Here is a 13,949-nt window from a genome sequence, read left to right on the forward strand (position 1 = left end):
TCTTTATTCCTTTCGGGCCTATTCTAGGTGAATGTCCCCCTCTTGGTCAGTAGTAGCGTTTGCATTCGTAGCCACCGGAGCGTTTTCATCATCACTAGACATGATATTATCGCTATCACCTTCAGCATCGTCATCATCACCGTTCAACTCTTTTTGAGCGAAATCGATGGCTTCCTGGAGCAGATCGCCCTTGACAAACTTGTGCAGACCGTTTGTTTCCGATAGTGAGCACCAACTTATTTCCAATTCGAAGTCTTTCTCTTTGTTGTCTTCGTGTGCTAAGTAAATAATCCTTGCAGCTTGTTTAACGGCCTCTCTCGCTGTAAGACCCTGTGGGTGTTGGTCAACTAATTTCTCCAATTCTGCTTTAGCAGATTGTCTACCTTTCCCAGTAGCAGCACCCTTGTACCCCCAATAAGAGCCACTTGGCTCCAACATATAGAGGTGGGCTCCATTCTTATCTACACCACCAAATATAGTACTCACTCCGAACGGTCTTACACTATTGTATAAGGTGTGCGCTTGCACGTACTGTCCCAGACGGTCAGCAAATGCAGGAATGGGAATGGGTGTGTTGTACAACTTTTTGAAACTCGCGGCTTCCTCACGACCACGATTAACCAGGTGTCTGCCATCAGGGATCAATCCTGAGTAAACGCAACCGATGTGACGGTCTACGACTTGAATCTTGACATTTTTCTGTGGAACTAGCAATTTGGAAGTAATGAGTTTTTCCACTGCAAATACCACACCATCATTACACTTGATACCGATTGAAGTAGTGCCGTTTTCGACGGCCTTGACGGCATACTCCACCTGGAAATTTCTACCATCAGGGGAGAAAACACTATTGGATAGATCGTAACCAGTACCAATTGAAGTCATTGCTAAAGGGTTATGCTTTTTTTATCTTGTTGATGCAGTGGTTTGGTCGCTTGAAACCTTCTTAACTGCAATTTCATATAAACCCTCTACCGCCACTAATGCTACTTGCTTTCCTCATTTTTGCCACCGATTTGGAGGGGCGGCAGGAAGTTTCGTTAAAAGAGATTTCTTCATACAAGTTTCAGTATAAATAAGAACAAAGCTGATCGATGTAGAGATGAAGTAAGGGCAAATACAAGGTTCTTAAGAACAAAGTCAGTAGCAATTCGTAAATATAATTACCAGTAATAGCTGATGTACTCCAGATCATTTCCTGGGTATTTGCAGCTACTTAAATAACGACTGGCATTACTACTTACTCAGAGGAGAGCAGCCTTTTGGGCATTGTTCCCAGAACGCCATGTAAAGACTTCAGAGACATGATGCGTATAGTTTTTGCAACTGTTCTAATTCACATGTGTATCTGCGGAGTTGGCTGTCATATTTTTATGCACTTTTAAGGTGTCTTTGTTTAGAATTACTGTATTTTTTTACGCCGATGGCGCTACTCACCACTATATCAAAGTCCTGCGCTTTAGTCTGTGAAAATCCGCAAAAACGTTTATCCGGGAATGGCCAAAAGAAATACTTGACAGCATAGACAAGGAAGGTAATATTTGATTAGCGATAAATGGCCATTCTTTTGAGAATAGCTATACTCTTGTAAATTTGATAAAGAGATCAGGTGAGGAGGTTAGTGGTGCGAGTGGTGCGAGTGCTATATAGGATGTCAGAAGGGAAAGTATATAAAAAAATGGCCTTCCATGGGGTAGGAGTAATCTTTTTCTGAACATTTTCGTGAAGCATGTGAGGTACCAATTTTACAACAGCAGGTTCTGTTATGGTACATTTCTCATGGTACAGTAATACTATTGTCGTTGATTTTTTAGAGAACTTCGATTTATTTTCCCAAAAGAAAGGTCAGCAGAATACCCATAATTGCAGAGAATATTAGTCTGAACAAATTGGTAAAAAAAAGGAAATAAAAAGAAGTGTTATATATACGACAGCTTTAGTTAATTTGTATTTAGGTTATCTCTTGGTTTGGTCTTCAGCTCACAAATAGAAAAACACGCATCCTTTCTAGTTGATTGGAAAGGGTTGCTCAATCTGGAGTATCTGAGTGTTTGGCTACTACTAAGAACTTCCCCGGTTGCGGTAAAAATCATGTACTTGCATATCTGGTTCTTCCCTTAAATCATATAGCCAGTGGTATTTTCAACAAGACTTGCACATTTATTTGGTCATATGGAGCCTACTCTAAATCTTTCCTTATAAAATTGTCGTTATAGATTGGATCGCATCATACTCTCATCACTATCAAAATTACGTGTTATGTTTGTCTCACTCTTTACATAGTATGGTGATGACAGTTATTACACTAAGATAAATTAGATAAATGGATTAAAAAAAACGTTTTTGTTAATACATCGTGTAAACTTTTCATGATAATCAGCATGGACCAGCTTTGTTGAAATTTAATCTCTATATCTCGGTCGTGTGCCGTTTCTGGTTGTACTTCGAAGCATTTTTTATTGTATTTAGATTCCACCATTTCACCTCGATAATTATTCTAATTAGAAAAATGTATGTGTGCTAAGAGTAATCTATTCTTTCTACTTTTATTTATTCGGGCCTCTCAGTAAGATTGTATGTTTATCAATAACTTCAGAGATGATTTTTATCTTTACCGCCCCAAATATTCTCCAGGCCATCTTTGTATATTTTACTGCCTCCCATCAAGAACACATTGTATCCGTGTTCACCCGGCAATAAACTTTATTATTCATTAGTTTTGGCTTTTACACTGTTTGATAGTGCAAGTTATAACGACTAAGTTATCAAGATTTATTCAGTGGAATGATGTTCTTCGTTAGTGGTATTGTTTCGTTTCTTTATAAACTTCACCTTATGCACTTTATGAGTGCGAGCCATTATTGACGCACGAACTATTGTTTACAGCGACTCAAAAAGGAAAGTTCACAAAAGGATCACCAGTTTAGACACAGAGGCCAAGTATATCGGCATCGCGCCGTTAAACTAAACGAAGTGACTACATGCGCCGTGGTGTATATTATGAGTTGCTATGTGGCCAGTTGACATCCTCAAAAAAATTCTTAGTCATTCTGAAAAAGAAGGTCATAATCAAAGAAATCAAGACTACCAAAAATGTCTGGCACATCCATGGATACATCCAAAGAAGACATGGGTGGGTCATAGTAGTTCTTGAAGTTGCTTGGTAACTTAACGTTATCATTGTTGTTACTGTTGCTGCTGTTGTCACCATAGTTGTTGTTTATTGCCATAAAATGTAAGTTGGGAGTGACACAGCTATTTTCACTCGAACGGGTTAACTGTGGCGTGTTTTCACCATCATTGTGAATACTGATATTGTGTGATAAATTATAAGAGGTGCTACCCACGTTAGTGGGGTCATTTGAACTACTACATGATGGTACGCCCTCCTTCTCCATATTAGAGTTGAGTAAAAGCTCAATTGTGGGAGTATTATCTTTCATGCTTGGCTTTGAAGGATTCAAAGAATTTTGTGAATCAGCAGTACCAATATCTTTTATTTTATCGAACTCTTTAATGATTTCGTTTAGTTGGTCGAGTGTAAAATTAACAGTAAGATTTTTACCTTTTAGTCTATCAATTAAATGATCAGACTTGTCTAAGTTGATACCGAGTGTCAACTCTAGCATCGTCGCAATTTTTTTAGTAGTTAGGTCCTTGTCCACTTTGACAAACAAGCCGGAGAATAACCGACCTTTTCTCAGTCTTTGGATAAATACGTCAAATAACGTTAACATCTTGAAAATGTAGAAATACTTAAACCTCAGATTTTGGGAGGCAAGTAGGTATACTTCCAACAAAAGCCTTTCAAAGTTGTCTTTGATAGTGTCTAGTGACTTAATTTTCTCTTTTATTTCTGGGAGGCTACTGATGTCACCTCTAGTATTACATTCGTTACACTTAACAAGCAACATATTCTTGGCAAGCTCTACCCTCATAATAATTACCAAAAGCGTAAACATTGTGGTAGGAACAGCTAACTGTATTACTTTTGTAGTGATGAAGCATACTAAAGAAGAAAGGACTTTTTCGTAACTACCATTAAAGTACAATAAAAAAAATCTTATTAGAGAAATGGTATCTGCACAGCATTGAAAAAAATACTTAAAAAAAAAAGGCAAGCATTCGCTTCTTTCCATTGCAAGTGTTTCAAAATATAACATCAACGCTATCGAAGCTCTCAGCATCATTAGTTTACCCAAAACTTGACCTGACAAACTTATTGAGTTCAAAACCGAATTGAAGCTTAGTTTTTGGAACGTCTTTTCCACATCATAGATATTGATATCCACACTTCTTAACTGAAAGTTGTTCTTCAGCAGTTCGTTAGCCTTAATGCGCAACGTTTCTATCGTGTCCATTGGAACCGAACCACTGTAAGAAATAGTTATGTTGTTCAAATCAGACAAGAATAGTGCCAATTGAGCTCTGTGAAAGAATATTTCATGGATTTCTAGTAATTGTTCATCTGATTCGGAACCTGTTAGATCCTTTTTAACCCGTTTTTTATAGATTTCTATGCAATTAGGATCTCGGACATTAATGAAAAGATCAATCATAGAAAGGGGTGATACTAACAGCCTACCTTTCAGACTTGATTCTAAAGTTGCCATAGAAATGATTGATAACCATTGTATCCTTCTTAGGTTCAGCAGCCTTTTGTCTGAAATTTCGGGGTGATTCAAGGCTGGAAAGTCCGATGGATCACGATGCAATCCGATGGACGTACCTATTATTATCACAAGGTTAATAATAACATCAGATGGTTGCTCTAACAAAAAGTCACCCTCAGTAGGGGAGAAAACAAATGCACACCAAATATAAAGTAGGCATGAGATGGTATTTTCGTTTGCGCAAGCACACCAATTCTCAGATGCAAGTATCTGCTGGGCTAAGAAAATTACCTCGCTTTGGATAGGATATTTCTCTAACATATCTTTAGTAATATAGGGGCTGTAATCTTCGATCTTATCTTCTATAAATGTTAAAGAGATGTAGGCAATCCTCAATATTAACAGTAAGATACATAAATTTTCCATTTTGTTTCGTATAAGAGTTGTCCCCATGGATAGTCGTACCTCCCCCAGTCCATTGTACTGCACTGTTGTGTGTATAGACTCTTCTAACATTTCTTTGCTCGCAAACGGTATTAAGTGGAAAATATGCTCAAAAAAGTGAGAAAGATATTGTTCTGTAATAGCCTTTGGAGGAAGAGTCTTTTCAATTTCATTGATGTAGCCTTTCAACAAATCCGAATAGTCGTTTTCGGAAGGACATGTATCCTCTAGGTATGACGATTCCCTGTTACTGTATAGTAAAGAAATCACCTTATTAATTGCAGACTGCTCTTCTGGGTTCTTCCTCTGCAAAAGCCTGTCAGTAAACTCATTGATGGACTTTCTCTGTGATTCATATTTTGAATTTTTCAATAGAACTTCTTTCATTTTCACCACGTTATTCTTTACGCATGGTTGTGTCCTGGAGCTGCTAATATCTGCATTTAAGGCAGGAATCATGGAGTTTCTGGATGAACTTAAAAGCACAGATGCAATCAATGTTTTAAGGAAAGTATCTTGAAATATCAGGTATTTTTCTGATAAAGGATTGATTTCTCTTTTCATTACCTTGGTCATAATCAGCCTAGGATGAGTCTTATAAAGACTTATTGGAAAACTGTTTTCTTGCAAACTTTTACATGCTCTCCTAGTGTTTAACTCTTCAGTGGGTCTTTTCAATGCAGTGTAAAAGTCCTTCTTTTCTTGAGTCAGATCTACGGTTTTATTTCTCCAGTATCGAATGTCCTTTTTCAATCTCGCTATGGTAGCATCTTTATTCGGGTTTCTTGGGGCCGGCTGTCTGGCAACATCATAAATACAAAACAGATTCTGTTTGGTACATCTGCCACATCGAGGCTTTTCCTGGTCACACTTGGTCTTGGCTTTTCGACAAGCCTGACAAACGAAGGAAAGTCTGTTTCTTTTTTTATTAGCCCTAATCATTGTCGGTGACGACTCATCCGTAAAGTACATGATGAGGTAGTTAGACAGATCGTGTTTAGGAAGATGGGAAGTAATATTCCATCCGCTCTATGTGTTCCAGTCATTTTTTTTATCTGGAATCTCTAACCTGTTTCCAGCAACGCTTCATGTTTTCTTCGTTGGAGATATGCCGGAGATTATATTTAGTTCCGAGATGGCCTTAAGGCCCTTTCAATTTCGAAATCGGAAGGTATTCACCGAAAGAGAAGCACTAGAAGAAGTATACATAAGTTTCTCTATCTACATATACAGATAATCACTGTTCGAGCTTTGTTTACAAAGTTCAATCTTTTTAATTTGCGGCTTTTGACTGCTGTTGCATTCAAGGACAGCCTTTTTCATCTCTTGCAATTCTGGCACCAATTCGTAAACTGCATCATCATCCATTTCATTTTTCAAGAAGGATCGTCTTTGATCGTCAATAGGTTTATATCTCGTATCTGGGTGCTTGTAATAAACAGCCATCCAAAAACACACCAATATGAAAAAAAAGAGATATAGAGAAAATGTAGCATTCATAAAAAAGAAAATTATTCCCATGAAAGAAGAAACAGCAATAGGCTGCTGAAATAAGTTACTGAAAAATAAGAAAAAAAGGGCATTTATTAAGTTTAGTGAGTGGATACTAATATTGAAAACATTGGTTGTTTTATCCATGTAAGGTTGCATCCAGCACAAAAAGATAAGGTAGATAGCTTCAGTTAAAAAGACTCCAACAGATTGGGATTTTCCGTGTGTTTGTAGAGCTCCGACTAGAATGGACCTAATAAGCATGTATGCGATTGTAACTATTAACCACCAGACTTTGGTAGACTTAAATTGAGAGTAAAGGAAGCCAAACTTGTTCAGAAATGTAGAATTACTGAAAAGCAAATAGCTTGGCTGGCCAAATTTTTTCTTAGATTTTAGCATCCGCCTCCAAATTCTTATACTTGCAGATGATAACAAAACTGTCATCAAAATAACCACAATAATTGCTTCCACCAAGGTTGCAGCTGAGTCTCTTTGAGTAACTTCCCAAAATGCTAAAAGAGATACCTCGGAGTATATTATGAGTATCACTCGATATAATGTGCCCTTTAAAAGTGCGCTCCAATTTATATGGAATTGCAAATATCTGGTTGTTTTAATATCGAATTTCTGCAGAACTTTTAAGAATATTTTGAATGTAACAAACGCTATTATTACCATAAAAATAAAGACAATGAAAAAAGAAAATCCTGTCAAGAAAAAATTGGATACCTCAATTCCGGCCTTATAAGACACTCTTTTGATGCCTCTTAGTACTAAAATCTTGGACAGGTAGTCATTAGAATTCTTTAGATTTGAAGTATATAACAACTTATCTTTTTGAGAACTTTCAACGCCATTTAAATTATTTGATGCAGATATAATCTTGCTGTTGATTGTTCTTTTTTGAACACTTATCGATAAAACTTCTTTATTGTGGTATACGATAGTAGGGGACCCAGATGTGGCGACAATATACCACTCAAATAAACGTTGCATGAAATCTACCTTTATTATGCCCATCGACCATTGAAAATTTTGGGTCCATGCAGCGACAATAGGTGGTAAAAATGATACACTAATCATTGCCAGGATAGCCAAATTCTGGAAATACAAGACTAGTGATATCGAGTAGGATGCTAAACGTGTAGAAGTAACCGTATATCCCTGCAAAGAATAAATGATTGAGAAAAGAATCCCAAAAACTGTCAAAAAGACTAAACTCCACGACAAGTATTGAGTTTGGACTGTTCTGCCATTTGATAACATCACTTGAACACATGCTAAAGGTTTAAGAAATTCTTCATCAGCAGCGGAGTAGGCTGATACCACAATGTACGCATCCAAATCAGGGATGTTATATGCTATATTCGGAATTTGGTTGGCCACCGCTGTTTCCAAATAATAGCTTCCTATAAGTTCTATATTTCCTGGTTTCAACGGGCATAATAAGTTATCTTGTATGCCACATAGATCAAAAACTTTGGAATATAGGTTTAGACCGTATGCAATTAATTCTACTCTGATAGTTATATTTTCACTTATAATTGTTTGTGCTTCAATGTCAAAGAAAATAGTATTATTTCTCGGGAAGAAGGCTGCTTCAAAATACGAGGCAGAGAACTGCGAATCTTTGACACAAGTCAACAGAGCTGAAGTCTTTAGATATTCTTTATTGATCACATCAAATGGTGCCGAAAAAAGTTCTGATGCATTGTTCAATAGTGTAAAAGAGCTAGAAGCCTGAAATGTAGAGCTATTGACGGAAGTGGCATGTATCTCTCGGAAAAGTACAAGCAAAACAAAAATCCAGTGTATAAAGACTTCAACAGACCGCATAATCAATCTCTTTACATATATTAACTAGAATGATTTAATTATATTTTGAAAAGCATCAAGTCTTTATTTCACTGTCATTCAACATGTTGACATTTATTCATTTTTTAAAGGTGTCAGCAATTCGGGCACAAAAATAAAAGTGTCGCCATCTTTTGGTGTCTTTCTCTACCTAGACTTCATTATAACAAACAGTGATGGTGGAAATCCAGAAATCCATCACTATCTCCTCAAAGTAATAACTGAATATTAAATAAATCACTATGGTACATTCGACATAGTATGACGTTGTTGGTATGGCAATGGAAACCAACACCCATTCACCGCATGTCATTACACGGTCTCGAGGGGTTGCAAAAGGAGAGTAAGTACGAACAGCAACGCAATAGAATGTGTATTGACAGCAAATAACTTCACAGTAAATGTATAAGAAACAGTCCACCAATGAGCTATGATAAGAAAGCAGACGTCACATCCCTAGATGAAGATTTGAGACAATTAAGAAAAAGCAAGTATTCACCTGAAGCAGTTCAACATATCAAAACATGGGTATTCGAATCAGTACTGATAGAGGCCACTCCTTCTGAAGATTTGCTAGAATGTTTAAAAGATGGAACAGTTTTATGCAAACTAGCAAATATTTTATACGAGGCAGACACAAAGAAAGCGAACCATATTGGTTGGAAAAGCTCCAAAATGCCATTTGTTCAGATGGACCAAATTTCCCAATTCTTATCATTTGCGAGAGAGTACGGTGTGCCTGAAGATGAGCTATTTCAGACAGTAGACCTTTTTGAAGAAAAAGATCCAGCGATTGTTTATCAAACACTTAAGTCTTTGTCTCGCTACGCCAATAAAAAGCATCCAGCTAGATTTCCCGTCCTCGGACCTCAACTATCAACAAAGAAACCAAGACCTCAAATCAAATCCAAACCAAAGCATCTACAAGGAGGTACTGGATGGAGCACATATGAATATGGTTACATGAAAGGTGCATCTCAAGGTACTGAGGGGGTGGTCTTAGGTCAAAGAAGAGATATAGTTTAGGCATCTCAATTGACATTTTTTGTGTTTGAACCAGATAAGTAGTATATAACGAATCTATATGAATAAATTAAAGTCTTCCAGTATGTTCTGAATCTCTTATCAAAGTTTTCTTCCTTGAATAGCAACGTGACTGGAATCGCGTAAGAAAAGTTGACATATCGGTAAAAAAGTGATCAGGCGAAACAATCTGACAGAACAGCATGGAAGCAAAATAACCCAATCCTCAATCATGCGAATCAACAGTGAATTAGCAAACAAATTTTCAGCTTCAACAGTGCACTTGGAACATATCACAACCGCATTAAGTTGTTTGACACCTTTCGGTTCGAAAGACGATGTCCTTATATTCATTGACGCCGATGGTCTGTCATTTGTCAGGGAGAATAATCATGTAATAAAAATTCAATTATTACTTTCACGAGAGCTTTTTATGTCTTACTCATACAGGAATGAAACTGAAGATCACATGAAGCTTTGTGTAAAAATAAATCATATCTTAGATAGTGTCAACGTGATGAACAGGAATTCGGATGACATTGTCGAATGCACTTTATCTTATGATGGACATGGGTCACCCTTTGTGTTAATATTTGAGGACTCATTCATTTCTGAGAGGGTGGAGTACTCTACCTACTTAATCAAGGATTTTGACACTACTGTGCTAGAACTTGATAGAGAAAGAATATGCTTCGAGGCAATTATAAAAGGTGAAGCTCTTCATTCAGCGTTGAAAGATTTAAAAGAAATTGGATGCAAAGAATGCTATGTCTATGCGAAGACTGAGGCAAATGATGAGAATATATTTGCACTGATTTCAAAATCGCAACTAGGATTCTCAAAGATAAGGCTGCCTAATAACAGATCAGTACTAGAAAAGTTGCAAGTGTTTGATGGAGATTCAACAAGCATAATAGCTGGCTCTGCCGTAATCGGATTCTTTGACTTTACTGCGTTTGATAAGATCAGGAAGAGTACTAAGATTGCAAGTAAAGTACTGTTTAGAATGGATGTTCATGGTGTATTAAGTGTGAATATTTTGAGTCAAACAGATGATGTGATTATTACTGATACCACAAGACCTTCCAATAATCGATTGAATGGTATTCATCAACTACAACTACCGAAGGATTATCCTGGTATTGTTATTGAGGTTTGCATGTTGGAAAAAGAATCCATCGATGAAGCAGCGCAGGCCGAAATAGAGCTCTTGATGGAGACTAATGAGCTTACTCATCGTGGTAACTTCAAGAAACCCTCTATAATAAAAAGGTATGACGCTGTCGGGGACAACAAACTTTCCAATGACAATCTGTTGCAACTGAATGGCGAAAAAATTAGACTTCCATCTGAAGAGAATAAGAACAATAATAAGGAAGATGAGGGGGAAGAAAGTCACTACAAATATCCAACAAATGATATTCCTTTATTTTTTTAGTCAATATTCAGAATAGCCAATAAAATAGAAAGCTCCTTCAACACTTAAAAATTGTGACATAATTTACAATTAAATTAAATTTTTAACTATATATTATTGTGTTATTTAGTATAAGGAAAAGAATTGATGAAAATCAATCCGCTTATTGTTGGGAGAAATGTTCCATGATCATGGACAATTCATCAGTTTCAGCACCCCAGTTCTTGACAACAACAACAGAGGCACCGACAACCTTTCTAGCATTACCTTCACGGTCGATCTTACCTAAACCAGCCCATTCACCTAATTGCTTGGCGTCAGCAACCTTGATCAATGGAACCTTGTTTTCTGGGTCATTAGCCAAACCTTCAACCAACTTGATAATGTTAGCTTCGGTAACAGAGCTGACCAAAACAACCAATAGAGCTTCACCTCTGGTCAAAGCCTTGGTAGATTCTCTCAAACCTCTAGCTAAACCATCGTGAACCAAAGCGGTTCTCAAGACAACCTTTAGAGCGTCTTCAATGGTAACTTCAGCGGTTTGTTCAACAACAGTTTCTTCTTGAACTTCAACGACTTCTTCAACGTCAGACATTTTTCTTTCTAATAATATATAGTCTTTTTTGACTTCTTCGACAGTGAAATAATTAGACTGCTCCGTGGAGAACTTTCAAAAGGAGAAAACAATTGAAACCGCAAGATCAATGTATGAACTAGCTCTAGGTGATGAGTTAACTTTTATAATATCCTGTAAAGGACTAAATGAAATTTTGCAACTTGCTTGGAAGAGATTATATTTGCGGGTAATTTTTCTAAGTGCTTTTTACTCAGTTTTTAAATTAAACAAAAAAACTCCAACAGTAAAAATGTCAAGATGTCATAAAGGTACGGATGTAATGAAATAAAAAATTAGTGCCTCATTTTTCTTTAATACTACTGACAACAGAAAAAATGCGGTTACCGGGAACAAGCATTTTCTCGATATGCAAGGATGTTAGAGAGTTTATCTCTACGTTATTCAGCTGTTACATTCTCCACACTACAATGACAATGTATATACATGACAAAGAATTTTTTTTTTCGTTTCTTATATATAACATATATTATTCATTCATTAACTTATAAGAAGATATTAACCGCCGTTTCCTAAAGGAAAAAAATACTAGAGAGTATGTCTTACTCGTCATATCTCCATTTCACCTACAAACTCACCTGAGCCTTCCATAGTAACATCATCGTCATCGTCTATGGCACTTTCAAACTGTTCCGCATTGCTAGCGCCGCCAGCTTGTATGTCATCTTCATCTTCGAAATCTAGATCAAAGAAATCATCATCACTACCAACTATTTTTTCGTATAGAACTTTGGCTGCGGTGACTACTTCATCATATGATATCTCGGCAGAAGGCATGGTTGTATATATGACGCCATTATCACTAGCACCAGGAATATATTTCTTTTCTAAATCTTGATTGGCATCAAAGAAAGAGGAGTTAACTACACCAAACGGTGGCGTAGATGTGAATTGCGTGTAATAAAGCTTGAACAAAAACTGTAATCTCTCCCTGGGAATATACTCCTTGAAAGATTGGCCCAACTTTACTGAATTTACTATTGTGTGACCATTGCCAGTTAGTTGAACGATTTCGTCGTCGTTTTCCAAACCAGAAGAAGACTCCCTCAGAAGGGCCATTTCCATAGCTTCCAAGGCGGCATCAATGTCCATTTCGGCACGTGGGCCTTGTTCAGTAGTTGATAGATACCATACGATAGTTCCTTCTGGGCAAATTTCGCTGCCCGCACCGAGAATAAACGCTTGTACCACTTCCTTATTACCAGATTTCAAGGAGCCCGGAGGGAAAACAACCATAGCGGCAGATTCACCCTCATTGAACCATTCGGTACAGGGGTTTTCAACTATACAGGTCAAGCGATGTACTTGGTACTGCTGTTGAGGAACATGCTTACTGTCTTTAGGAGCTTGAGTGGGTGATACTATTACTTTCTCTGAAACTTCCACCTTGGAGCCATCTTGAAATGTGGCTACCTTGGTTGTAGGATTGAAGGATACCAGTTTTTCGTTAAGCTTATAGGTGGCACCACCTACAGCGGCAGATCTACAAAAACCTTGTGACAATTCACCCGGTCCACCATACTTAGAACACAACGCGGGAAATGGCCCATAAACATCAAAACTAGTTAGATATCGACGAATCCTTTGTAACGCTTCTGGTACTTTTACGTTGAGGTCATAACATAACCCAATTGAAAAAATAAGTTCGAACACTTGGGGCTTTTCTAACTTAAACTTTTCCACTAGGAAATCCGACATGGTTCTTTCCGCATACGGCTGCCATATTTCTGTTTGTGCTTCCCAGTTAAGTACAAATTTGATAAACTTCATTAGATTCCTCTTAGTCATTAAAGGTAAATTTTGATCTGTAAATATTTCTTGCTTTGTGTTTGTTAATTTTTCGAAGCAGTCATTTTCATAAGTATGGAAATTGGATAATGATTGAAATTCTAAATATTGGTGGACCCTTGATTTAATTAAGATGGATAATAAATCAGATTTCGCAAATAAGATCTTGGGAGAAAGATCTATTCCAAAATCTCTCGAAGAGTACTTGCCACTACCGATCAGCGTCGATACATACAATTTTGCATTCTTGTAACAACGTACTGAGCCATCATTAACTTCGTTTACCCATCTTTTGATTTGGTCCACAGTCAACGTGGCTGAAGTGTCACCATAATAGTCATTCTTATCAATATGAAGCACATTTGAACCTTGCCAAGCCAGTGCCGCAGCCAATACACTTTCCACCATACCGGTCCCTACGATTAGAACATCTACTTTATCTGGGGTAGTAGCCGGTAATGGATCTTCAATACCAGCTAAATGCGGAACCACTAAAGGGCTTGGATTCTGGGTAAAGCTAAAGAACGATGGGCGGCGTTCAGCCATGGATGGTCGGCGTTCAGGACTTAACATAGCTCTATTTTTGGACAATACTAGTCCTCCTATTCTTTTTTCCTGAGAACTGAAATATAACCGCTAAACCCTTAAAATTATAATACAGGGATATCCTTGAACCTTAAAC

The 13,949-nt window shown here is 37.3% G+C and overlaps 7 protein-coding genes across 7 annotated transcripts; 2 read left to right on the top strand and 5 right to left on the bottom strand.

The window, feature by feature from the left end:
* Positions 1-18: 18 nt before the first annotated feature.
* Positions 19-885, bottom strand: PRE10 (proteasome core particle subunit alpha 7; the record flags this gene model as incomplete). The annotated part of the gene is made up of 1 exon (XM_056225994.1): positions 19-885. The coding sequence occupies one exon, from the start codon at positions 883-885 to the stop codon at positions 19-21; it is 867 nt and encodes a 288-aa protein (XP_056079757.1).
* A 2,156-nt stretch (positions 886-3,041) lies between these two features.
* On the bottom strand, positions 3,042-6,029 carry PIP2 (oleate-activated transcription factor PIP2; the record flags this gene model as incomplete). The annotated part of the gene is made up of 1 exon (XM_056225995.1): positions 3,042-6,029. One exon carries the CDS (start codon positions 6,027-6,029, stop codon positions 3,042-3,044), a length of 2,988 nt encoding a protein of 995 aa, XP_056079758.1.
* A 249-nt stretch (positions 6,030-6,278) lies between these two features.
* On the bottom strand, positions 6,279-8,387 carry SMKI15G4920 (putative flavin adenine dinucleotide transporter; the record flags this gene model as incomplete). The annotated part of the gene is made up of 1 exon (XM_056225996.1): positions 6,279-8,387. One exon carries the CDS (start codon positions 8,385-8,387, stop codon positions 6,279-6,281), a length of 2,109 nt encoding a protein of 702 aa, XP_056079759.1.
* Positions 8,388-8,828: 441 nt separating this feature from the next.
* SCP1 (Scp1p) lies at positions 8,829-9,431 on the top strand (the record flags this gene model as incomplete). The annotated part of the gene is made up of 1 exon (XM_056225998.1): positions 8,829-9,431. One exon carries the CDS (start codon positions 8,829-8,831, stop codon positions 9,429-9,431), a length of 603 nt encoding a protein of 200 aa, XP_056079760.1.
* Positions 9,432-9,660: 229 nt separating this feature from the next.
* On the top strand, positions 9,661-10,866 carry RAD17 (Rad17p; the record flags this gene model as incomplete). The annotated part of the gene is made up of 1 exon (XM_056225999.1): positions 9,661-10,866. The coding sequence occupies one exon, from the start codon at positions 9,661-9,663 to the stop codon at positions 10,864-10,866; it is 1,206 nt and encodes a 401-aa protein (XP_056079761.1).
* A 142-nt stretch (positions 10,867-11,008) lies between these two features.
* Positions 11,009-11,440, bottom strand: RPS12 (40S ribosomal protein eS12; the record flags this gene model as incomplete). The annotated part of the gene is made up of 1 exon (XM_056226000.1): positions 11,009-11,440. One exon carries the CDS (start codon positions 11,438-11,440, stop codon positions 11,009-11,011), a length of 432 nt encoding a protein of 143 aa, XP_056079762.1.
* A 588-nt stretch (positions 11,441-12,028) lies between these two features.
* MRS6 (GTPase-activating protein MRS6) lies at positions 12,029-13,840 on the bottom strand (the record flags this gene model as incomplete). Its single annotated transcript, XM_056226001.1, has 1 exon — positions 12,029-13,840. The coding sequence occupies one exon, from the start codon at positions 13,838-13,840 to the stop codon at positions 12,029-12,031; it is 1,812 nt and encodes a 603-aa protein (XP_056079763.1).
* Between the last annotated feature and the right edge of the window lie 109 nt (positions 13,841-13,949).

This window comes from Saccharomyces mikatae (assembly GCF_947241705.1).
Source record: "Saccharomyces mikatae IFO 1815 strain IFO1815 genome assembly, chromosome: 15".
In the NCBI taxonomy this organism is placed as follows: Eukaryota; Fungi; Ascomycota; class Saccharomycetes; order Saccharomycetales; family Saccharomycetaceae; genus Saccharomyces; species Saccharomyces mikatae.